General features: G+C 41.8%; 1 protein-coding gene and 1 long non-coding RNA gene across 3 annotated transcripts in view; one reads left to right on the forward strand and one right to left on the reverse strand.

Annotated features, from left to right (window-relative positions):
* Positions 1 to 25,275, reverse strand: part of LOC130363371 (uncharacterized) — a 114,784-nt gene that overhangs the window by 77,788 nt on the left and 11,721 nt on the right. For both annotated transcript variants that reach the window (XR_008891800.1, XR_008891802.1), the window contains one exon: positions 23,036 to 23,161. This is a non-coding gene — a long non-coding RNA (uncharacterized LOC130363371). The remainder of the gene's footprint in view (positions 1 to 23,035; positions 23,162 to 25,275) is intronic.
* On the forward strand, positions 7,595 to 23,689 carry LOC130363354 (C-X-C motif chemokine 11-6-like). The gene is made up of 4 exons (XM_056568703.1): positions 7,595 to 7,741; positions 16,422 to 16,548; positions 22,781 to 22,867; positions 23,157 to 23,689. Exons 1-4 carry the CDS (start codon positions 7,681 to 7,683, stop codon positions 23,170 to 23,172), a joined length of 291 nt encoding a protein of 96 aa, XP_056424678.1. The 5' UTR covers positions 7,595 to 7,680; the 3' UTR covers positions 23,173 to 23,689.

Below are 25,275 nucleotides of genomic sequence, written 5' to 3' on the forward strand. Positions count from 1 at the left end.
AGTTATTAGCTTCTGAAGTTTTATGTCTAACTGCTCAATGATGACGTCACGTCCCGGGAGCTGTGCATGATGGGAGAATATCCCCATAGGAGCTGCACAGCTCCCGGGACGTGAGTCATCAGAGAGCAGCTAGACAGAAAACAACTCAACTTCAGAAGCTAATAACTATTGGAAGGATTAAGATTTTTTTATAGAAGTAATTTACAAATCTGTTTAACTTTCCGGAGCCAGTAGATATATAAAAAAAAGTTTTGGCCTGGAATACCTCTTTAACCCCTTAAGGACGCAGGACGTAAATGTACGTCCTGGTGAGGTGGTACTTAACGCACCAGGACGTACATTTACGTCCTAAGCATAACCGCGGGCATCGGAGCGATGCCCGTGTCATGCGCGGCTGATCCCGGCTGCTGATCGCAGCCAGGGACCCGCCGGCAATGGCCGACGCCGGCGATCTCGCGGGCGTCCGCCATTAACCCCTCAGGTGCCGGGATCAATACAGATCCCGGCATCTGCGGCAGTTCGCGATGAAAATGAACGATCGGATCGCCCGCAGCGCTGCTGCGGGGATCCGATCATTCATAACGCCGCACGGAGGTCCCCTCACCTTCCTCCGTGCGGCTCCCGGCGTCTCCTGCTCTGGTCTGTGATCGAGCAGACCAGAGCAGAAGATGACCGATAATACTGATCTGTTCTATGTCCTATACATAGAACAGATCAGTATTAGCAATCATGGTATTGCTATGAATAGTCCCCTATGGGGACTATTCAAGTGTAAAAAAAAATGTAAAAAAATGTAAAAGTAAAAGTAAAAAAAAAGTGAAAAATCCCCTCCCCCAATAAAAAAGTAAAACGTCCGTTTTTTCCTATTTTACCCCCAAAAAGCGTAAAAAACATTTTTTATAGACATATTTGGTATCGCCGCGTGCGTAAATGTCCGAACTATTAAAATAAAATGTTAATTATCCCGTACGGTGAACGGCGTGAACGAAAAAAAATTAAAAAAGTCCAAAATTCCTACTTTTTTAATACATTTTATTAAAAAAAAAATTATAAAAAATGTATTAAAAGTTTTTTATATACAAATGTGGTATCAAAAAAAAGTACAGATCATGGCGCAAAAAATGAGCCCCCATACCGCCGCTTATACGGAAAAATAAAAAAGTTATAGGTCATCAAAATAAAGGGATTATAAACGTACTAATTTGGTTAAAAAGTTTGTGATTTTTTTTAAGCGCAACAATAATATAAAAGTATATAATAATGGGTATCATTTTAATCGTATTGACCCTCAAAATAAAGAACACATGTCAATTTTACCAGAAATTGTACGGCGTGAAAACAAAACCTTCCAAAATTAGCAAAATTGCGTTTTTCGTTTTAATTTCCCCACAAAAATAGTGTTTTTTGGTTGCGCCATACATTTTATGATATAATGAGTGATGTCATTACAAAGGACAACTGGTCGCGCAAAAAACAAGCCCTCATACTAGTCTGTGGATGAAAATATAAAAGAGTTATGATTTTTAGAAGGCGAGGAGGAAAAAATGAAAACGTAAAAATTAAATTGTCTGAGTCCTTAAGGCCAAAATGGGCTGAGTCCTTAAGGGGTTAATGAAGGCCCTGGGCCTGCTACTATAGTACACTCTACAGGAGAACAACCAACAGAATTTTTAAAACATGGAGGGATGATGACTAGGGGGCATTTGGCCAATGACAGATGTTTTGGAGGTGACACCTGCTTGGGACATCATATGCTGCCTACTTGCACTGTGTGGCTAAAATTGCTACAGAGGAACACATTGTATCAGGGTACCTTCTGATCAGCAAAAAGAGCTTTTTTGTAGAAGGCTGTATTCACAATACAGTTGCAGCCTACGGCTCTCCCGTACCCCAGCCGGACCGGCGCCAAAATCCATTCACTTTAATGAGCCCACCAGAGTCAAACATTGACTTTGGTCAGCTCATTTTTGCCCCGTATCCGGTTTTCTGACTAGACCTAATACCGCGGCATACCAAAAATGAGCCGACCGGAGTAACCGTTTGACTCTGGTCGGCTCATTGAAATGAATTTAAACAGAGTCCGGGTCCGGCCGGGAAATGGGAGCGCCTGGTTTTTGCTCCCCCCCAGCCGTATCCGGTTCCCGTATAGAAAAATTGTGTGAACCCAGCCCAACACAGTGTCTTGAAATTGGAAGGTGATGGCCTCTTCTAACAAGTGCTTCTCAATAAGGGTATGTTCACACAGCGGAAATTCTGTGGGGAATTCCGCCTAAATATTTCACACGGACATTGCGCTGCAGCAGAATCCTATTGATTTCAATGGGATTCTGCTGTACTGTGCATACAGTGGAATTTCCGTGACAGAAACATCTGCTTGTCTATTCTTTCTGTGGATTTTGCTCGGAAATGTATTGCTGTCTGTCAAATGTGCGGAATGTCCACCTGTGTTTTTCCGAGTTTTTAAGTCACATTGTTTTATGGGTGCTTCGTTATTACATATTATAGCAGAATCTTTTCTAAAAATGTTTTTTTTTTAAAGCCCTATTTATTAGAGTAAATATGTGCAAAAGTTGATTTAACCAAAAATTTACTGGTGTTACTGTTACATTTACTATAAGAAATTGACTACATTTAGTCATTAATGCCAACCAATCATATTTTTTTGTTTTACCAGGCCACTTTGTATTTTGTAATGGCATCTAACATACGTTGTACCATACAATGTATTAAAAAAAACGTGTGGAGTGAAATAAAAAAAAAAAAGCAATTTTACCAATGTTCGCTGATTACACTGTTCTACGGGTTAAAGGTTGCGAGCATGAAAACAGCTGTTCTTACATCATTTTGGGGTGCTAAAAACGTATATTGGCTCTAGTTTCCATGATATAAGCAACCAACTAATGAAGTAATTCTATAAAAGTCACAGTATCTGTTGCTTGGAGAGTTTAGGGTGGGTTCACCCGGATCCAGCTGGAGGAGTGAAAACCTTTTTTTTTGGGAAGTCAATGTGGGCACAAAGAGGAATTCTGGCATTGGGTATTTTACTTAAGGGGTTATCCAGGAATAGAAAAACACAGCTAATTTATTTCAAAAACAGTTCCACGTTTGTCTGTAGGTTGGGTGTAGTTTTCCAACTCTGCTCCATTCACTTCAAAGGAACTGAGCTGCAGAACCACATCCAACCTGAAGACAGATGGGAAGCGTTTTTTAAAAGAAAATAGCTCTGTTTTTCTATTCCTGGATAACCCCTTTACATTTTATTTTAATTAGGGATGGGAACACATTTATTTAAGGACATTTTTTTTATAATTAATTTTTAATTAATTTTTAATAAAGTGTGTATGTGTGTCTCACTTTTTTTCTCTCTATTATTTGTTCAATTTTTTAGGTAGTACTACTACTTCCAGCATGGAACAGACTGTTCCATGATGGGAGTAGTAGTACCTGTACTAATAGACACATCGCCCCGGGTGTCAGTCCTGACACCCGATGCGATCGTCCATAATATAGCAGAGATGCGGAGTCTATACAGCGCTCTCATCTCTGCACTATACACCAGGTCGGCCAGTGATGTGAATAGAACATCACTCATTCATATTTTCCGCCCAGAGTGGGGATTGGCTGGAAGGTTGCAGCCAATCACAACTCTCAACGGGAAATATGAATGAGTGATGTTCTATTCACATCACTGGCCGGAGTACAGAGCAGAGATGCAGAGCACAGAAGAAAGCCGCTCTGCATCTCTGCAATAGATAGGACGATCGCATCAGGTGTCAGGAGTGACACCTGCTGTGATCTGTCTTTAACTGCAGGTACTAATACATTCTGCTCCATGTTGGGAGCTGTAGTACCTGCATTAATAGACAGATCACAGCAAGTGTAACTTCTGACACCTGTTGGGATCGTCCTATCTATTGCAGAGATGCGGAGTGGCTTTCTCCTGTGCTCTGCATCTCTGCTCTGCAGAGTGTGCTACATGTTTGGAGCAGTAGTACCTGCAGTTAAGGAAAGATCACAGTAAATGTCACTCCTGACACCCACTGTGATCCTCCTGTATAATGTATGGATGCAGCGGCCGCTCTTCTATGGTCCCCTGCACTGCCGTATATATACAGATATTCCTAGAGCTGTGATAGGCTGGAACCATCTGGCCAATCACAGCTCTCTGCAGGAAATATGAATAGGTGTATATATACGGCAGTGCAGGGACCATAGAAGAGCGGCCACCCGCATCTATACATTATACAGAAGGATCGCAACAGACCCATGGCGATCTGTCAATTAGTGCAGGTACTACTACTCCCATCATGGAACAGTGTGTTCCATGCTGGGAGTAGTAGTACTACCTAAAAAAATGACAAAAATAAAGAATAAAAAGTGAAAAACCTGCCCTGCCTGTCCACATAAATTGATCCCTGTATAAAAATGTATAAATACATTTTTTTACATCACTACTGTATCTTTTGTATTATTTATTTTAATGGTACCCTATGAAGTTTCATAAAGAAAAGGTATCTCCATCACTTTTTTGAATCCAAAAAAGAATAAAAACCGCCTGCAAAAACACCAAAGATAAAACCCACATGGCATTTTTCTTGATGTTTTTTTTTACTCCCATAGTAAATGGGAGAAAAGTGCCACGATTTCAGGGGGAAAAAATGTCATAGGCTCAATATGCTGCGATTTTGCAAAACCCCCAAGGAGCTGAAAAAGAGTGAAAAAACGCAAAAAGGCTAAAAAAAATAAGTAAAAATAAAAATTTGAAAAACGCAAAGTGGAAAAAGAATTTTGCGTTTTTTCATTGATTTACAGCTAACATCTGAACATCTGGCTGCAGCGTTTTTTTGGCCAAGAAAACGCCATGCGGGAGAATTGACGTTTTTCTCCCAAAACAAGTGGAACTCCATCCTTAAAGAGGTTGTTTCGGGGCCATCAAAAGTCATCATTAACCTCACTCCAGGCGCCTCCACTTACGTTTTGCTGTGGATACATTCCGATATATTTACTTGCCATTGAAAGCAGTTGACTGTGTAACAGGGGGTTCTTTCTAATTTGTAGCTGCTGTGGGAGTAAGGTAAGTAATAACTTTTTAGGACCCTAAACAACTCCTTTAAGCCCAACCTCTGACAGGACCTAATAGGAGTTCTAACTTGGCAGACTTGGGGGCCATCATGAAAAAGAGCATGATCTGCTGATCTTACCTGGATTATATTAACTGTATACTTGTTGCAGTCAGTTGGATGTCATAATGACAGTCAGTGATGGGATGCTTGAAATTACACATTGCCTACTTATTCTTTGTAAAAGTCATATAATGAATACAGGGTGGGCCATTTATATGGATACACCTTAATAAAATGGGAATGGTTGATGATATTAACTTCCTGTTTGTGGCACATTAGTATATGTGAGGGGGGAAACTTTTCAAGATGGGTGGTGACCATGGCGGCCATTTTGAAGTCGGACATTTTGAATCCAATTTTTGTTTTTTCAATAGGAAGAGGGTCATGTGACACATCAAAATTATTGGGAATTTCACAAGAAAAACAATGATGTGCTTGGTTCTAACCACTTATAAAATGTGTTCAATGTGCTGCCCATTGTGTTGGATTGTCAATGCAACCCTCTTCTCCCACTCTTCACACACTGATAGCAACACTGCAGGAGAAATGCTAGCACAGGCTTCCAGTATCCATAGTTTTATGTGCGGCAGAATGGGCAAAACAAAAATTGGAACAAGACCCTCAGTTTCCGCAGATTTTGTTCAGTGATGAGGCAAACTTTTATGTGAATGGTGAAGTTAACAAACAAAACCACCGCTATTGGTCTGACACTAACCCACATTGGATAGATCCCTCCAAGACTGTTGGAATACAAAAATTGATGGTATGGTGTGGTATATGGGGTACAAAGATAGTGGGGCCATTCTTCATCAATGGAAACCTCAAGGCCACTGGATATGCGAAATTGCTACATGATGATGTGTTTCGCTCTTTATGCACTGAAGCTGGCATGTTCCTTGAGTTTTTCCAGCAAGATGGTGCACCATCACATTATGGGTGTCAGGTCCAAGCATTACTAGATGAACAGTTTCCTGGAAAGTGGATTGGTCGTCATGGGCCAGTTGAATGGCCCCCAAGGTCTCCCAATCTGACCCCCTTAGACTTTTATCTTTGGGGTCATCTGAAGGCAATTTTCTATGCTGTGAAGATACGAGATGTGCAGCACCTGAAACTACGGATACTGGAAGCCTGTGCTAGCATTTCTCCTGCGGTGTTGCTATCAGTGTGTGAAGAGTGGGAGAAGAGGGTTGCATTGACAATCCAACACAATGGGCAGCACATTGAACACATTTTATCAGTTGTCAGAAAATTGTAAATAACTCATGAAAGAATAAAGTTACATTAAAACAAAGCACATCATTGTTTTTCTTGTGAAATTCACAATAAGTTTGATGTGTCACATGACCCTCTTGATATTGAAAATACAAAAGTTGGATTCAAAATGGCCGACTTCAAAATGGCCGCCATGGTTACCACCCATCTTGAAAAGTTTCCCCCCTCACATATACTAATGTGTCACAAACAGAAAGTTAATATCACCAACCATTCCCATTTTATTAAGGTGTATCCATATAATTGGCCCACCCTGTACAGGCTATTCACAGGTGAGAAAACATCAACTAAATAACCAAAAGGAGGAATCCTGAAAATGACAGATGCAGCAAAGGACAGTTCCAAAAGGGCCCCTAAAACTTACTTGTATGGGGCCCTGAGTGTACTACAAGCAGACAGATCACATTACACTTCAATACATTGGTATTGCACAAACAAAAAGTGATCACTTGTACGATTGCCCTAGGTATCCTGTCCAAATGATTAAAATATAATGTTTTATAACCCATGCGGAGAACACCTTACACATGAATTAAAAGCCATCAAACATCACTTCCCCTAAATCACATCAGTAAAGACAAATTCACATCCTGCAAAAAATGGGGTTAGGATATGGTCAGGGAAAGCAATGTTTAAAAGTAGTAAAACATAAAAAAAAACTATAAACATTTGGTATCGCTGTAATCATACTGACCTAAAGAATACGTTGAATATGTACTTTTTACTGCATAGTAATAAATACCATAAAAATTTTACTCCTACAAAATAGCAGAATTGAAGTTTATTTTCCATTTCAGCACAGAATTGTTTTTCCACAATACATTATATAAAATGGAGGATGTAATTGAAAAGTACAACTTGTCCTGCAAAAAAAAAAAAAAAAAAAAAACCTTCATATGGTTCTGTTGATGGGGGAAAAAAATTATTGATCAAGTCAAGAAGGAAAATACCAAAAATAAAAATTGGGATTAAATGGCAAATATTAGCAAATTGTTGTTTCTTTCTTTACTTTCTATAATGTTCTATCATGTGTTATCTGTATGATGTCCCTTTTCTTCTAACATCTGTCTTTTCCAGAAAATGAGAACTTTACATTGTCAGAAAGTCCCAGCCAGTAAGCCCAGTGTAAGGGATTTTCCCATGGTGATTTCTGAATTCAGTGGGAGGGATTGTAGGATATTTATATAGGATCCACAGACTGGAAAGCTAGTTACAAATCCCACTTGACTACACAGCTTCAGGGGAATCTTTTTTTTTATATCTACTTCTACATTTATCCATCACAATGTACCGACCAGTCATTGTTGTCCTCTGCTCACTGTTCTTACTTCAGACCTGTGTGCAAGGTAAGTTATTCTATATACAATAGCCTGAATGTACATTCTATAAAATTATGCAATACTCTGTTAAAGAAATTGTATATATGAATTACAACATTTAAGGGGTTCTCCACCATAAGGGGATTTTAGTACGTACCTGGCAGACAGTAATGGACATGCTTAGGAAGGATCTGCGCTTGTCTTGGGGCTAAATGGTTATGTTGTGAGATTACCAAAACACTGTGGCTTTGAATATTCATTTACCCTGGTACTATTCACTGCGATTTCATATTACTATTACCTTTTTTTTTTTTTTTGTGTATTTAACATTATAGCATCCTTCCAGTGGTAGCATTGCACGTTTACTTTAGTTATTGTTGCAGGACAGGACCAGGCTTTAGGGGGTTCATGGCCCCTCCCTGTATTGTGTTTTTGTCCCTTTTTGGGTCTTTTAAATGTTTTTAGATGTCCAGTTGTTATTGTACAGTGTACCTTTTTGTATCTGTGTTTTGGAACAATTAGGCTAGGTTCAGACTACGGAATCTCCGGGCAGAAAATTTCCGCCCGGAGATTCCGAGTGCGGCCAGCGCTGGCTGAATCAGTCGGCGCTAGGACCACGTGGACACTGCAGTCTCCAATAGACTGCAATGTGTTCCGCGCGGATTTCCGCCTGAAGAAAGAGCAACCCCTTTCTTTTGACGGAAATTTCCATGCGGATTTTCCGTTCACAAATTCCGCTTCACAAATTCCGAAGTGTGAATTTGTGAACGGAAACCCATTCACTACACTATACATTTTAGCAAGCAGAATTTCTGCCTGCAATTTCAAAGCGGCATTGCAGGCGGAAATTCTGCAGTCTGAACCTAGCCTAACAGTTTCTAGTCGAGCCCAGCCACAACAAGAACAATTTGCTGCCAGTTACAACAGATTTGTACAACAAATGAAAAACTAAAATATGACAGATACATTTATTTTCTATTAATTCCGTAGTCTGAACCTAGCCTAAAGAGATTGCTTACACTTGTATCATTGGATGTGCACTGGTTCACAGTGACTCTTTCTTCTTTTGTACTCTATTTGTGGCTAATAAAAATAGCACCCCGATCTATTTTTATTATATTGTATAGGCTGAGCCCCCTCTTTCTCCTTTTACCAGCTCTCGGCCGCATTGCAACCTGGGAAAAATCTGAGACAGCAGTCATTTTGTATGCTGTTAAAAATAAATATTGGGGTGAAAAATCCCATCAGTCACACACAGGTGCAGACACTATATTATGAACTACACTAACTTTACAGCCCCTGTAGCATAGTCAAATTTAAAAAAAAATCCTGGAATACCCCTTTAACTTAAAAGGCTCATGTATATAGGATTCATTATACTATTCAACGTACCATTAAAACCTGAGGTCATTGTTTTATAGAACCATAAAACGTATGATAAGATAACAAGCTGTATGTATACTGTATTTGTTGGCACCACCTATATTCATACAAGGTTATGTGCCCCTGATGTAGAAAGACCTTTATATTGCTAGGGGTTACAATTCTTCATTGTTACCAAACAGTTTGTGAAAGGTTCTGTATTCATCGCTAAATAGGAACAGCCAAGTAAGGGTCTATATAATTCGATTTTTTCCTTAATCAGAGCAAATGGTCTCTACTCCTATATTTACACTTTGATGTATCACACTGTAATATTTTAAATTTTAGTAGGAAAATCAGTCCCATAATACCCAATAAAAAAAAAGCTATTAACCTGGATCACAGTTTCATTATGAAAACAATGAGAGGATCCAGATCGTGACATACAAGACCTGAATGCCGGTATTGTGCACCTTGCTTTTATTATTGTTTGGAACACAGCCCAAACATATTAAAACTAATTCCCTGCTCATTTTCACACCTTAACCCCTTAAGGACCAGTCTTTTTTTTTTACCTCAAGGACTGATTTTGTTTTCATCGCCACCTTCCAAAAGACATTTTTTTTTATTTTTCTATTTAAAAAAAAAAAAAGCAGTATGATGCCCTGTGTTTCCAAGACCTGCACCTTTTTATTTTTCCATTGTTATAGGCAACAATACAATACATCTGCCTTTTCCTTAATATTTTATATTTATAACCCCTTCATACGGTTACAGTAGATCTCATTTGTATAAATGTGTATGGAGCAGTCTCGGGAGCTGAGCCTGCTCCATACCTGTCTGACAGCTGCTAAAGGCCGACACTGAGCAATCTATGTTGCTGGCTATTTAGCCATTTAGCCATTTAATTGGCCCTACTGCACGTCATTAGTAGTTCAGTGGTTCGGAAAATTTCCTAGTGATCAAAGGGAGCCAAATCATTATTATGGTAGCCCTTTGACATGTTTTGTCTTTCGCTGCAAAAAATCTGCAAACAGATTATGTTGCTGCCTATTCATTTTAATGGGTTTGTAGCAAATCCACTTGCAGATTTTTTGCTACGGAAATTCCACTTGTGGAACATATTTGGTATTGCCACATGCTGTTTGTCCCAACTGATAAAATATAATATTATTGATCCCACACAGTGAAGGGCATAAACAAAAGAAATACCAAATGCCAGAATTGTGAAGTATTTTTATACTTATATGCCATCTTACATCTGCAGATCACAACGCAAAAAAAAAAGCTTTAAAGGGGTATTCCAGGATTTTTTTTTATTTGACTATGAAACAGGGGCTGTAAAGTTAGTGTAGTTCGTAATATAGTGTCTGTACCTGTGTGTGACGGTGGTCTCACAATTCTTCTGGGATTTTCGCCCTAATATTTATTTTATTTATTTAACAGCATACAATTATACCTTATTTGGTCTTTTGAATGGAATGCAACTCATTTGTGTTTCAATGGGTGGGGTGGCTGATGTGTGAGAGGGAGAAAAATGACAGCTCACTTACAAACAAGGAACTATGGGATGTGTAGTTTGAGAGAAAAAACTCCAACAGGAAATACATAGTTAGCAAAAAAAAATTGCCTCAGCATGATGGTAATTTCTCAACATAGCCACTTAGCCCCATGACAAGCACAGATCCTTCCTAAGCATGTCCATTACTGTCTGGCAGGTATGTACCAAAATCCCCTTATGGTGGACAACCCCTTTAACACAGCTTCATAGATGTAAAATTAAATTGTAAAAGGGGTTCACTGTCATGTTAAAAAGTGTTTAGAACGCAACTGATAGCTAAAACTAGCTAGAGCTGACAGCAGTGCTCTCTGCTGACACCTCTGCCTGTCTCAGGAACTGTCTGGAGCAGGAGAAGTTTGGTATGGGGATTTGCTCCTACTCTGGACAGTTCCTGAGACAGAGGTGTCAGCACAGAGCACTGTTATCAGACAGATAAGAACAACTTAACTTCAGCAGCTGATAAGTACTGGAAGGATTAAGATTTTTTAATAGAAATCTAATTTACAAATCTGTTTAACCCCTTAACGACGCAGGACGTAAATGTACATCCTGGTGAGCTGGTACTTAACGCACCAGGACGTACATTTACGTCCTATACATAACCGCGAGCATCGGAGCGATGCTCGCGTCATGCGTGGCAGGTCCCGGCTGCTGATAGCAGCCGGGGACCCGCCCGTAATGGTGGACATCCGCGATAGCACAGATGTCCGCCATTAACCCCTCAGATGCCGTGATCAATACAGATCACGACATCTGCAGCATCGCGGTACTTTGAATGGATGATCAGATCGCCCACAGCGCTGCCGCGCAATCTGATCATCCAGCATGGCGGACGGAGGTCCCCTCACCTTGCTCTAGCCATCTCCCGGGGTCTTCTGATCTGGTCTGCGATGGAGCAGACCAGAGCAGAAGATGACCGATAATGCTGATCAGTGCTATGTCCTATACATAGCACTGAACAGTATTAGCAATTGTTACGCCGAGCGCTCCGGGTCCCCGCTCCTCCCCGGAGCGCTCACGGCGTCTCTCTCCCTGCAGCGCCCCGGTCAGACCCGCTGACCGGGAGCGCTGCACTGACATTGCCGGCGGGTATGCGATTCGCACAGCGGGACGCGCCCGCTCGCGAATCGCATCCCAAGTCACTTACCCGTCCCGGTCCCCGGCTGTCATGTGCTGGCGCCAGCTCTCTGAGACTTAAAGGGCCAGTGCACCAATGATTGGTGCCTGGCCCAATTAGCTTAATTAGCTTCCACCTGCTCCCTGGCTATATCTACTCACTGCCCCTGCACTCCCTTGCCGGATCTTGTTGCCTTGTGCCAGTGAAAGCGTTTAGTGTTGTCCAAGCCTGTGTTACCTGATCTCCTGCTATCCATATTGACTGCGAACCTTGCCGCCTGCCCCGACCTTCTGCTACGTCTGACCTTGCCTCTGCCTAGTCCTTCTGTCCCACGCCTTCTCAGCAGTCAGCGAGGTTGAGCCGTTGCTAGTGGATATGACCTGGTTGCTACTGCCGCAGCAAGACCATCCCGCTTTGCGGCAGGCTCTGGTGAACACCAGTAGCCTCTTAGAACCGGTCCACCAGCACGGTCCACGCCAATCCCTCGCTGACACAGTGGATCCACAACCTGTAAGCCGAATCGTGACAGTAGATCCGGCCATGGATCCTGCTGAGGTGCCGCTGCCAAGTCTCGCTGACCTTACCACGGTGGTCGCTCAGCAATCGCAGCAAATTGCTCAACAAGGACAGCAGCTGTCGCAATTGACCGCCACGTTACAGCAACTTCTGCCTCTGCTACAGCAGCAACCATCTCCTCCGCCAGCTCCTGCACCTCCTCCGCAGCGAGTGGCCGCTCCTAGCCTCCGCTTGTCCCTGCCGGACAAATTTGATGGGGACTCTAGACTCTGCCGTGGATTTTTGTCTCAATGTTCCCTGCATATGGAGATGTTGTCGGACTTGTTTCCTACAGAACGGTCTAAGGTGGCGTTCGTAGTGAGCCTTCTTTCAGGAAAGGCCTTGTCTTGGGCCACACCGCTCTGGGACCGCAATGATCCTGCCACAGCCACAGTCCAGTCCTTCTTCGCTGAAGTCCGTAGTGTCTTCGAGGAACCAGCCCGAGCTTCTTCTGCCGAGACTGCCCTGCTGAACCTGGTCCAGGGTAATTCTTCAGTAGGCGAGTACGCCATCCAATTTCGTACTCTTGCTTCCGAATTATCTTGGAATAACGAGGCTCTCTGCGCGACCTTTAAAAAAGGCCTATCCAGTAACATCAAGGATGTGCTGGCCGCACGAGAGATTCCTGCCAACCTGCAAGAACTTATCCATTTGGCCACCCGCATTGACATGCGTTTTTCTGAGAGACATCAGGAGCTCCTCCAGGAAAAAGACTTAGATCTCTGGGCACCTCTCCCACAGTATCCTTTGCAATCTACGCCTGGGCCTCCCGCCGAGGAGGTCATGCAAGTGGATCGGTCTCGTCTGACCCAGGAAGAGAGGAATCGCCGTAGGGAAGAAAATCTTTGTCTGTACTGTGCCAGTACCGAGCATTTCTTGGTGGATTGCCCTATTCGTCCTCCACGTCTAGGAAACGCACGCACGCACCCAGCTCACGTGGGTGTGGTGTCTCTTGGTTCAAAGTCTGCTTCTCCACGTCTCACGGTGCCCGTGCGGATTTCTCCTTCTGCCAACTCCTCCCTCTCAGCCGTGGCCTGCTTGGACTCTGGTGCCTCTGGGAATTTTATTTTGCAGTCTTTGGTGAATAAGTTCTGCATCCCGGTGACCCGTCTCGTCAAGCCGCTCTACATTTCCGCGGTCAACGGAGTTAGATTGGATTGCACCGTGCGTTACCGCACAAAACCCCTCTTAATGTGCATTGGACCCCATCACGAAATGATTGAATTTTTCGTTCTTCCCAACTGCACCTCTGAGGTCCTCCTCGGTCTGCCATGGCTCCAGCATCATTCTCCCACCCTTGACTGGACCACCGGGGAGATCAAGAACTGGGACTCTGCTTGCCATAAGAAATGCCTCTCCCCCCCTCCCAGTCCCGTCAGGCAAGCCTCAGTGCCTCCTCCTACACCTGGTCTCCCCAAGGCTTATCAGGACTGTACCTTGCCCCCTCATGGCCCCCGTCCTGGTGACACACTGCCCCGTGCCAAGCTTCACCCTCTGCCCTCCCTCCCCATTCCCACTCCTGCTGTACGGCCTGCCTTTGCGGAAACCCTTCAATCACTCCCGGTGTCCTCATCCCATGGGAAGCAGTTGCCGGACAAAGAAAGGGGGAGACCTAAGGGGGGGGTACTGTTACGCCGAGCGCTCCGGGTCCCCGCTCCTCCCCGGAGCGCTCACGGCGTCTCTCTCCCTGCAGCGCCCCGGTCAGACCCGCTGACCGGGAGTGCTGCACTGACATTGCCGGCGGGGATGCGATTCGCACAGCGGGACGCGCCCGCTCGCGAATCGCATCCCAAGTCACTTACCCGTCCCGGTCCCCGGCTGTCATGTGCTGGTGCGCGCGGCTCCGCTCTCTAGGGCGCGCGCGCGCCAGCTCTCTGAGACTTAAAGGGCCAGTGCACCAATGATTGGTGCCTGGCCCAATTGGCTTAATTAGCTTCCACCTGCTCCCTGGCTATATCTACTCACTGCCCCTGCACTCCCTTGCCAGATCTTGTTGCCTTGTGCCAGTGAAAGCGTTTAGTGTTGTCCAAGCCTGTGTTACCTGATCTCCTGCTATCCATATTGACTACGAACCTTGCCGCCTGCCCCGACCTTCTGCTACGTCTGACCTTGCCTCTGCCTAGTCCTTCTGTCCCACGCCTTCTCAGCAGTCAGCGAGGTTGAGCCGTTGCTAGTGGATACGACCTGGTTGCTACTGCCGCAGCAAGACCATCCCGCTTTGCGGCGGGCTCTGGTGAACACCAGTAGCCTCTTAGAACTGGTCCACCAGCACGGTCCACGCCAATCCCTCGCTGACACAGTGGATCCACAACCTGTAAGCCGAATCGTGACAGCAATCGAATGATTGCTATAAATAGTCCCCTATGGGGACTATTAAAGTGTAAAAATAAAAGTAAAAAATTTAAAAATAAAAGTAAAAAAAATGTGAAAAACCCCCTCCCCCAATAAAAATGTAAATTGTCCAATTTTCCCTATTTCACCCCCAAAAAGTGTAAAAAAAATTATTTTATATACATATTTGGTATAGCCGCGTGCATAAATATGCCAACTATTAAAATAAAATGTTAATGATACCGTACGGCTTAAAAAAATATTGCTTTTTCATTTTTCCGTATAAGCGGCGATATGAGGGCTCATTTTTTGCGCCGTGATCTGTACTTTTTATTGATACCATGTTTGCTTATATAAAACTTTTAATACATTTTTTATAAAATTTTTTGAATAAAATGTTATAAAAATTTACTTTTTTTTTTACGTTCACAGAACGTAAAAAAAAAAAAAAAAGTACATTTTTATAACATTTTATTCAAAAAAATTTATAAAAAATGTATTAAAAGTTTTATATAAGCAAACATGGTATCAATAAAAAGTACAGATCACGGCGCAAAAAATGAGCCCTCATATCGCCGCTTATACGGAAAAATGAAAAAGCAATATTTTTTTAAGCGCAACAGCAATAGAAAAGTAGTTATCATGGGTATCATTTTAATCGTATTGACCCAAAGAATAAAGAACACATGTCATTTTTACCGTAAATTGTACGGCGTGAAAACGAAACTTTCCAAAATTTGCTAAATTGTGGTTTTTCTTTTTAATTTCCCCACACAAATAGTATTTTTTGGGTTGCGCTATACATTTTATGGTAAAGTGAGTGATGGCATTACAACGGACAACTGGTCGCACAAAAAACAAGCCCTCATACTAGTCTGTGGATTAAAATATAAAAGAGTTATGATTTGTTGAAGGCGAGGAGGAAAAAGTGAAAACGTGGGCTGAGTCCTTAAGGGGTGAAATATCTGGAGCCAGTTGATATGGAATAAAAAAATTTCACCAGAGAACCCCTTTAATCCGGCAAAAACAAGCTGTAATATGGCACTGTAGATGAAAAAATAAATAAAAGCAGTATGGCCCCTAGAATGCAAGGAGTAAAGAACAAAAATGCTAAACGCACCCCACTATCACATAATAGGACCCCCCTCACTCTGTCCAATACCTCAGAAGCCTTCCCTGTATTTATTGCAGCATCTAAGGGTTTGGACAACTGGTATGAGTTTTATCAGCAGAAAGGATTGAAAAAGATGAATGTTAACCTGGTCATTCCCTTCTTTCCCTTAAAAATAATACCGTAACTGCTTATCCCCCTGCCATTATTGAGGGCTTCTTCCTGCACTCGGCTTTTAGTCAAGTCAATCTGGGTAGGGGAGGGCACAGTAACTGAAGAAGACTGCAGATGCCATGTCCCATCTTCCGTGACTGAGTGCCAGCCATGGGAAGCCCCACCTAAAGTTATTTTTCTATACTGTACTCCTCACATGTCAGTTCCCAGGGCCAGTAAGTAGGCCCCAGGGCCAGAATGTATGCCCCAGGGACCTGGAAGTTTGTAAACTTGCCAATAAAGAGGGCTCTATGTTCTGAAAGCTTGCAAATTTATTTTATGTTTGACCAGTATGGGTATCCCTTTTATAATACTTTTGTATTCTTTTTACATAGGTTTATTTAACATTACATACTTTTCTGGCAAACACGACACCACTCTTTTACACGGGCCTATTATTAAATAATTGTACAAAGTAATTGTCTTAGGTCTTTATGAAGAATCATATTTTTTATAGGAATGTCCCTGTTGGGGAAAAGACGCTGTCTGTGCAAGAGACCTGGTGCCGATCATGTGGACCTTAAGCAGATCAAGAAATTTGAAGTGTTTCCACCAAGTCCCAAGTGTGAGAAAATGGAAGTCATGTATGTTACACTTTCATGTATTAAGTTAAATTAAGTTTGTAAATACTAGTGTTTTATTCCCATGGTATCCTGTCTTCTTAGCTCTGGAGGGAGTTCTGGTTCTCAGTGAGTACCAGCTGGTGTGTGAAAGAAAACAAAAGTATACAATTAGCTCTCTTATGAAATTAGGGACTTGTGCACAGAGACCAGATAGGAGGAAGTATGCCTAATGCGGGGCTAATACTCAAAGAAAAAATGTCCCTGAGAGTGTTCAGGGCAAAATTAGCAATAAACAACCTATAAGGGGTGACCCCCTTACGGGGACAACCCTCACTAGAACCCTCCCTGTAAAATTGATACTTTATTTGACTTCGTTAAAATATATATGTCCCCAAACTAGTTAAAATTTGCATTGGTATAGGGATATTTAATTATCAAGGTGTGAAGGGATTCACACACTAAAGGGGTATATGGGGCAGCTGCGTGTTTATGTAGTTCCACTCTGTGGACCACTGGTGATTCCGGTGTCCACTGTGTCACAGCTATCCCTCACTCCTTTCTTACTAGTGTTCCCCTATAACCACGCTAACTAAAACTTAGACCGTAGGCCTCCCCGACGTTTCGGTGACGAATCCCCTTTGTCAAGGGTTGCAGGGTTGAGGCCGCAGTAGCCTCGCAACCCTTGACAAAGGTGATTTGTCACTGAAACGTCAGGGAGGCCTACGGTCTCAGTTTTAGTTAGCGTGGTTATAGGGGAACACTAGTAAGAAAGGAGTGAGGGATAGCTGTGACACAGTGGACACCGGAATCACCAGTGATCCACAGAGTGGAACTACATAAACACGCAGCTGCCCATATACCCCTTTAGTGTGTGAATCCCTTCACACCTTGATAAATAAATATCCCCATACCACTGCAAATTTTAACTAGTTTGGGGACATATATATTTTAACGAAGTCAAATAAAGTATCAATTTTACAGGGAGGGTTCTAGTGAGGGTTGTCCCCGTAAGGGGGTCACCCCTTATAGGTTGTTTATTGCTAATGCGGGGATATTCAAGCCCATTTTCTGTCTGCTTGCTATTTGCATGGCTCCTTACAATTTACATCTTAATAAAGAAATTCATACATAGCTAAATTAAAGAGGCAATTACATTTTCAAGGATTATAATATCTACACCTGTCTCTACCCCTTGGTATGCCTTTCCAGATTCTTCTCTCAGCCATTACCAGATGTTGGGTGTTTGAAACAAAAAAACAAATGCAGGACAAAAGATTTCCCACACTTACAACAGAATCAGTACAAACACCATAAGATACATTTGTATACCAATTAAATATTAGTAAAGCAATATTGGTCAGTTTTCCTTATAAATACTATAAAATGTGTAAATACAGTGATCCCTCAACTTACAATGGTCTCAACATACAATAGTTTTAACATACAAAGGTCTTTTCTGGACCATTGTAACTTGTAACCAGACTCAACATACAATGCTACAGAAAGTCCAGATCTGTGAAACATGTCAATGACTGGAAGAACTGACCAATCAGAATGGGAATTTACTGGTAAAACACCAGTATTACTGAAGTGAATACACTGACTGGCTGTCTGGTAGCGCCCCCAACAGTACAGGGAGGTACTACCTGTTCTGTACTACTCTTACCTGTGCCAGGGTTAGGCTGGGTTCACATCACGTTTTCCCCCATACGGCAGCGCATACGGCAGGGGAGAGCTAAAACCTCGCGCTCCTGTATGCCTTTCTATGCGCTCCCGTATGTAATTCATTTCAATGAGCCGGCCGAAGTGAAATGTTCTGTCCGGTCAGCTAATTTTTGCACCGTATGCGCTTTTACAACCGGTTGACCACAGTTTTAAGTCCGGGGAAAAAGCGCATACGGCGTAAAAATGAGCCGACCGGACCGAACATTTCGCTCCGGCCGGCTCATTGAAATTAATTACATAAGGGTGCGCAAAGAAAGGCATGTGGGAGTGCGAGGTTTTAGGTCTCCTCTGCCATATGCACTCCATATGGGAGAAAACGTGATGTGAACCAGCCCTTAGCTGCTCATTTGGACACCAGGTAAGGGGGGCTCCATTTTACTTTTTTAGGACACATCGTGTACTGTACAGGACCCTGAAGAAGCTCCTGTCCTCTACATAGACAGTGATTTACAGCTTCCAGCAGATCTTTCTTACTTTTATATGTAAGAATTTGCTTTATCTACCGGTATATTAGTTATCTACTTATTTTTGTTTAATCCTCACTTTTTCCTATTTTTGGATGACATTTTGGTGGCTTCAGAACCAATTACCAGGTTTCCATAGAGTTATGGTCTCAACATACAATGGTGTCAACATACAATGGTCGTCTTGGAACCAATTAATATTCTAACTTAAAGGGGTACTCCGGTGAAAACCTTTTTTCTTTTAAATCAACTGGCGGCAGAAAGTTAAACATATTTGTATATTACTTCTATTAAAAAATCTTAATCCTTCCATTACTTATTAGCTGCTGAATGCTACAGAGGAAATTCCTTTCTTTTTGGAACACTGGTGACATCACGAGCACAGTGCTTTCTGCTGACATCTCTGTCCATTTTCGCAACCATGCATAGCAGATGTATAGCAGATGTATAGCAGATGTATAGCAGATGCATAGCAGATGTAGGCTAAGGGCAGCATGGTGGCTCAGTGGTTAGCACTGCTGCCTTGCAGTGCTGGGGATTTGGGTTCAAATCCCACTAAGGACAACAATAAATAAAGTGTTATTATAATTATAATAACGTCAGCAGAGAGAACTGTGCTCGTGATGTCATCAGAGAGCATTCCAAAAAGAAAAGAATTTCCTCTGTAGTATTCAGCAGCTAATAAATACAGGAAGGATTAAGATTTTTTAATAGAAGTAATTTACAAATATGTTTAACTTTCTGCCACCAGTTGATTTAAAAGAAAAAAGGTTTTCACCGGAGTACCCCTTTAAGGAACCACTTTACGTTTCATATTACTCAGGAACCTCTGTGAGCCAAAACAGGAAACTGTTCTATTAAAGTGGCACCTACTCTGGCAGACCCAGCCCACGTAGGTATTGCATGGAAGATCTTATCTAAAAATGGTCTCCGTGTAATGAATCATTTCACCGGCAAGATGAGGTTTTTAAGACAGTAATATTCCACTAAAAAGACCCATCAATATCCATAGGACCCCCACTGACTTGGAGAATAAAGGTCTTGTGTCCACTGCAGGGTATACCCTTATAAACACTTCCAGCACAGTAAACTAAATTATCCAAAAATGTCAGCTTTGAAAAAAATGCTTTAACCTGTTAACGACCATGGGCGTGTATACTCGAGCCCGCGTCATACCGGCCAGCGCCCAGCTGATTCCTGTAGCTGGGGGCCGGCGTTAATAGCCAACATGCCGCGGCCGGCTATTTACCCTTTAGATCGCCGCTGTCAAAGCTGACAGCAGCATCTAAAGGTGCCTTTACCCATCCCTGGTGGTCCAGTGGGGTGGATCGCCACCCACAGCATGATCACGGGTAAGGGGGGGCTTGGGGGGGTTTCCGATCCACTGCTGAGGTAGCCTGAGGGCTTACCTCTCCTTCCATGCTGACTCCTGCACTGAGAATGATAAAGCCTGGCAGGATCAGGCTTTATCAATCGAGCGCAGAGCACACAGATCAGTGTGGTTTTATGGAACCACATTGATCTGTATGAGGAATCAAATGATTCCTCCTAAAAGTCCCCTAAAAGGACTAAAAGTATAAGAATTTTTTTTTTAACCCCTTAACGATGAAGGACATATATTTATGTCCTCCGCCGGCTCCCACGATATGCTGCGGGGTCACGCGGTGTCTCCGCGTCATATCGGGTCGGTCCCGGTGGCCATCAACGGCCGGGACCCGCGGATAATACAGGACATCACCGATCGAGGTGATGCCCTGTATTAACCCTTCAGACGCGGCGATCAAAGCTGACCGCCACGTCTGAAGCGAAAGTGAAAGTATCCCGGCTGCTCAGTCGGGCTGTTTGGGACGAACCGCTGTGAAATCGCGGCATCCCAAACAGCTTACAGGACACCGGGAGGGCTCTTACCTGCCTCCTCGGTGTCCGATCGACGAATGACTGCTCCGTGCCTGAGATCCAGGCAGGAGCAGTCAAGCGCCGATAACACTGATCACAGGCGTGTTTATACACGCCAGTGATCTGTGTAAAAGATCAGTGTGTGCAATGTTATAGCTCCCTATGGGACCTATAACACTGCCAAAAAAGAGTTTTAAAAAAGTGTTAATAAGTGTTACTGTTTAACCTTCCCTAACAAAAGTTTGAATCACCCCCCTTTTCCCATAAAAAAAAGAATAAAACAGTGTAAATAAAAATAAACATATGTGGTATCGCCGCATGTGTAAATGTTCGAAATATAAAAATATATCATTAATTAAACCGCACAGTCAATGGCGTACACGTAAAAAAAATTCCAAAGTCCAAAAAAAGCTTATTTTTGGTCACTTTTTATACCATTAAAAAATGAATAAAAAGTGATCAAAAAGTTTGATCAAAACAAAAATGGTTTCAGATCACGGCGCAAAAAATAAGTCCTCATACCGCCCTGTACATGGAAAAATAAAAAAAGTTATAGGGGTCAGAAGAGAACATTTTTTAATATATTTTAATTTTCCTGCATGTAGTTATGATTTTTTCCAGAAGTATGACAAAATGAAACCTATATAAGTAGGAAATCATTTTAACCGTATGGACCTACAGAATTATGATAAGGTGTCATTTTTACCGAAATATGCACTGCGTAGAAACGGAAGCCCCCAAAAGGTACAAAATTGTGTTTTTTCTTCGATTTTGTCGCACAATTATATTTTTTTCCGTTTCGCCATGGATTTTTGGGTAAAATGACTAATGTCCCTGCAAAGTAGAATTGGTGATGCAAAAAATAAGCCATAATATGGATTTTTAGGTGGAAAATTGAAAGGGTTATGATTTTTAAAAGGTAAGGAGGAAAAAACAAAAATGCAAAAACTGAAAAACCCTGCGTCCTTAAGGGGTTAAAAACACACACAATAACCCCTTCCTTATTAAAAGTTTAAATCACCCCCCTTTTCCCAAATTCCATATAAAAATATATTAACATAATAAAAATAAACATATGTGGTATCACCGCGTGCGTAAATGTCCGAACTATAAAAATATTTTGTTAATTAAACCGCATGGTCAATGGCGTACGTGTACTTCTTATACCATGAAAAAATGAATAAAAAGTCTGATCAAAACAAATATGGTACCGATAAAGCTTCAGATCATGGCGTAAAATATGAGCCCTCATACAGCCCCGTACGCAAAAAAAATATAAAGTTGTAGGGGTCATAAGAGGACGATTTTAAATGTATTAATTTTCATGCATGTAGTTATGATTTTTTCCAGAAGTACAACAAAATCTAATTATGATTTTTAAAAGGTAAGGAGGAAAAAACGAAAGTGCAAAAACAGAAAAACGCTTCGTCCTTAAGGGGTTAAAGGAATATTCCAAGCACTTTATTTGGTTGTCTTTGGCAATGTCATAGACAACAGATGAAGCAGCCTCGCACATGCTCGACCTTCCACTCTATTTCAAAAGGAGAGTCTGGTCCACGTTCTCAAGATCACAGGGGGTCCCAGTGGTCAAATGTGGGTAAAGCACATGGGGGAGATTTATCAAAGAATTTAGACTGGTTTTTCTTGTCTAAATTTGTCGCACAGAAAGTCACAGTCTAAATCTGTGCGACTTTTCTGCGACTTTTGCTCTAGAGGATTTTTAGCACATGATGCATTCTAGTCTATTTTAGACTGAAATGCATTGGAAAATGCATTGGTGCTGAATTTATCAAAAGCGAATTTTCAGCGACAAGTCGCATAGGCTGAAAGTGCGCCGAAATGTCAGACCATGTTGGAGCAGGTTTAAATATAGACTAAAGCATAGATCATGCAGTCTGTGCACAGAATTTATCAAGAGCCGTGCGCCATTTGATAAATTAGGTGCACAATAGACCAGACTAACCCTCTGTAGTTTGGTCTATATTGATGCAGGACCTAGACAACTTTGATAAATATCCCCCCATGTGTTTAAAGTTGGAAAAACCTTTTAATACAAATATTTTTCACATTAAATTGCAGCTTGATTAACATAACAATGTATATATTTTAATGCATAAAAAAATCCTTGCCCAATTTATTCTTTTCATCCTTGTTTCATATCTTTATAGCGTTACATTCAAGAATGCCACAAGAGGAATGTGCCTCAATCCTGACTCCAAATTGGTGAAGTCACTGATTTACTATGCAAAGAAAAGGTAAGAGCCTAACTCAGATATACAGTATCACAGCGATGTTTTCCTTGTAGTGAGTACTTGGATTATTAACTGATCATATAAAAAGGCATCCAATAAACTATAATGCAAAGATCTCTTCCAGGCACTGTTGCATATTTTGTGCTGCACACCAGAGCCCCAAATTGTTACCTTATTCTTTAGAGAAAACTATGATCCTATATCATGTGGCAAAGTGCTCCTTAGTCCCAAAAATGATACTCCGTTTACGTGGCACATCCAGTCCAATAAATATTATTCTTTCTTGTTACAGGTCATCTGGAAAGTAAAAAGATGACAGCAGTGACTACACTACTCAGTATAATCCAATGCAAATATACGTTATACCGAACATCACCTTTTTGTAACCATATTGACTAGTAACTATATATGTAATGATTCTTGCTTAAGAGTAATGTAGTCAAAAGGAAAAGCAAAACCTTTCACCCCTGTTTAGATCTGCTAAGCAAATACTAAAATTGATTCAATACAATAAATGAACAGAACATTCTAAAAGGCGATATAGTATCTATTGGCATTTTTATAAATGGAAAAAAACCTATAAATTCATGATTAATAGCAAAAAAAATATATATATATATATATATATATTAAAAATTGGATAAACCATCACTGTGTAATCACAGAATAAACAGGGCAAAGTTGCAGTGCCAGGTACAGCTGCATTTGCCCGCCTGGCTACTGTAATCGCATAAGCAAAGTAAGGAGCGAGGCACTCCCCGGAGCACTGCAACTCCTCTATACTGCTGATTAGAGATGAGCGAATTTACAGTAAATTCGATTCGTCACGAACTTCTCAGCTTGGCGGTCGCTGATTTTTCCTGCATAAATTAATTCAGCTTTCAGGTGCTCCCGTGGGCTGGAAAAGGTGGATACAGTCCTAAGAAAGAGTTTCCTAGGACTGTTATCCCCCTTTTCCAGCCCACCGGAGCACCTGAAAGCTGAACTCATTTATGCAGGAAAAGTCAGCGACCGCCGAGCTGAGAAGTCCGTGACGAATCGAATTTACTGTAAGTTCGCTCATCTCTACTGCTGATCATGGAGATACCCACCGATCACACACTGAGAGGATATCATTTTTTTGTTCTCAGAAAAAATAAATTATCAACACTTCAGCTGCGTTTACTGCAAGTACCCCTTTAATAACCACTTACAAAAGTAAGGGAATCTGGAAACTGTAAAGGGGGATCATGAAAAAATGTTCTATATTTATCGTGCCCTTGGTGATTTTGGCATGGCCTATGACACTTAAAACAGGGCACAATTGGTGGTGAGACTCTGGCTTAATCAAAGTTTTATGGCATATATATCAATGCTTGATGATGAAAGTGGAATACAATGGGTTATTCTAGTTTATCCAATTTGGAGAACCCTAATCATAGGTTGATCACAAGTCTCCAAATATACAACCTTTCTAAGGCTGTAATCACGCATGAAGTGTTTGACACAGACACAGCATTAGAGCCAAAGAAAAATCAGTCTTTCCATTTTATTTATCCATCCTTTGGCATCCAATCCTGGCTTTACCAAAAAAGTTAAATACACCAAAACTTGGACCAGAAACTGCATGTTTGAATCCAGCTTTAATGCACTGTGTTACAGACAATGTTAGGTTCAATGGCGGGAATCTATCAAAGTATTTACTCCAGGTATCTGGTGTTAAAAATAGTCAATTAGTGACTTTTTGCCACGCTTGCGGGCAAGGTGTCCAGGAAGCGTGGCAGCAGTGGCTGGTTAGATTTATTAAAGCGGTACTCCAGTGGAAAACAATTTTTTTCATATCAACTGGATCCAGAAAGTTAAACAGATTTGTAAATGACTTCTATTAAAAAAAATCTTAATCCTTACAGTACTTACCAGCTACTGTATACTACAGAGGAAGTTGAGTTTTTCATTTCTGTCTGACCACAATGCTCTTTGCTGACACCTCTGTGCATGTTAGGAACTGTCCAGAGCAGGAGAGCCTTGCTATGGGGATTTGCTCCTACTCTGTACAGTTCCTGACATGAACAGAGGTGTCAGCAGAGAGCACTGTGGTCAGACTGAAAAGAAATCCAAAAAGAAAAGAATTTCCTCTGAAGTATACAGCAGCTGATACTTACAGTACTGGAAGGATTAGGATTTTAGTAGAAGTAATTTGCAAATCTGTTTAACTTTTTGGAGCCAATTGATATGCAAAAAATTGTTTTCCACCAGAGTACCCCTTTAAGCTATGCACCAGTGACCTGGTGTAAATACAGTAGAAATGTACACCAGCTCAGAGCTGGCATAGATTTCCCTTAGCAATGTATGGCTCCGGAACTGCATATGCAAAATTATTAAGGGGCCAGCACCACTAAATAAAACTGCCAAGACGTATGGCACTAAAATAT

Source organism: Hyla sarda, chromosome 1 (assembly GCF_029499605.1).
Source record: "Hyla sarda isolate aHylSar1 chromosome 1, aHylSar1.hap1, whole genome shotgun sequence".
In the NCBI taxonomy this organism is placed as follows: domain Eukaryota; kingdom Metazoa; phylum Chordata; class Amphibia; order Anura; family Hylidae; genus Hyla; species Hyla sarda.

Excerpts from the sequence above, each read along its gene's own strand:
- LOC130363354 (XM_056568703.1), top strand. The coding sequence starts at position 7,681 with ATGTACCGACCAGTCATTGTTGTCCTCTGCTCACTGTTCTTACTTCAG. Across the intron at positions 7,742-16,421 it reads ACTTCAGACCTGTGTGCAAG|GAATGTCCCTGTTGGGGAAA; the intron begins GTAAGTTATTCT and ends TATTTTTTATAG. Across the intron at positions 16,549-22,780 it reads TGTGAGAAAATGGAAGTCAT|CGTTACATTCAAGAATGCCA; the intron begins GTATGTTACACT and ends ATATCTTTATAG.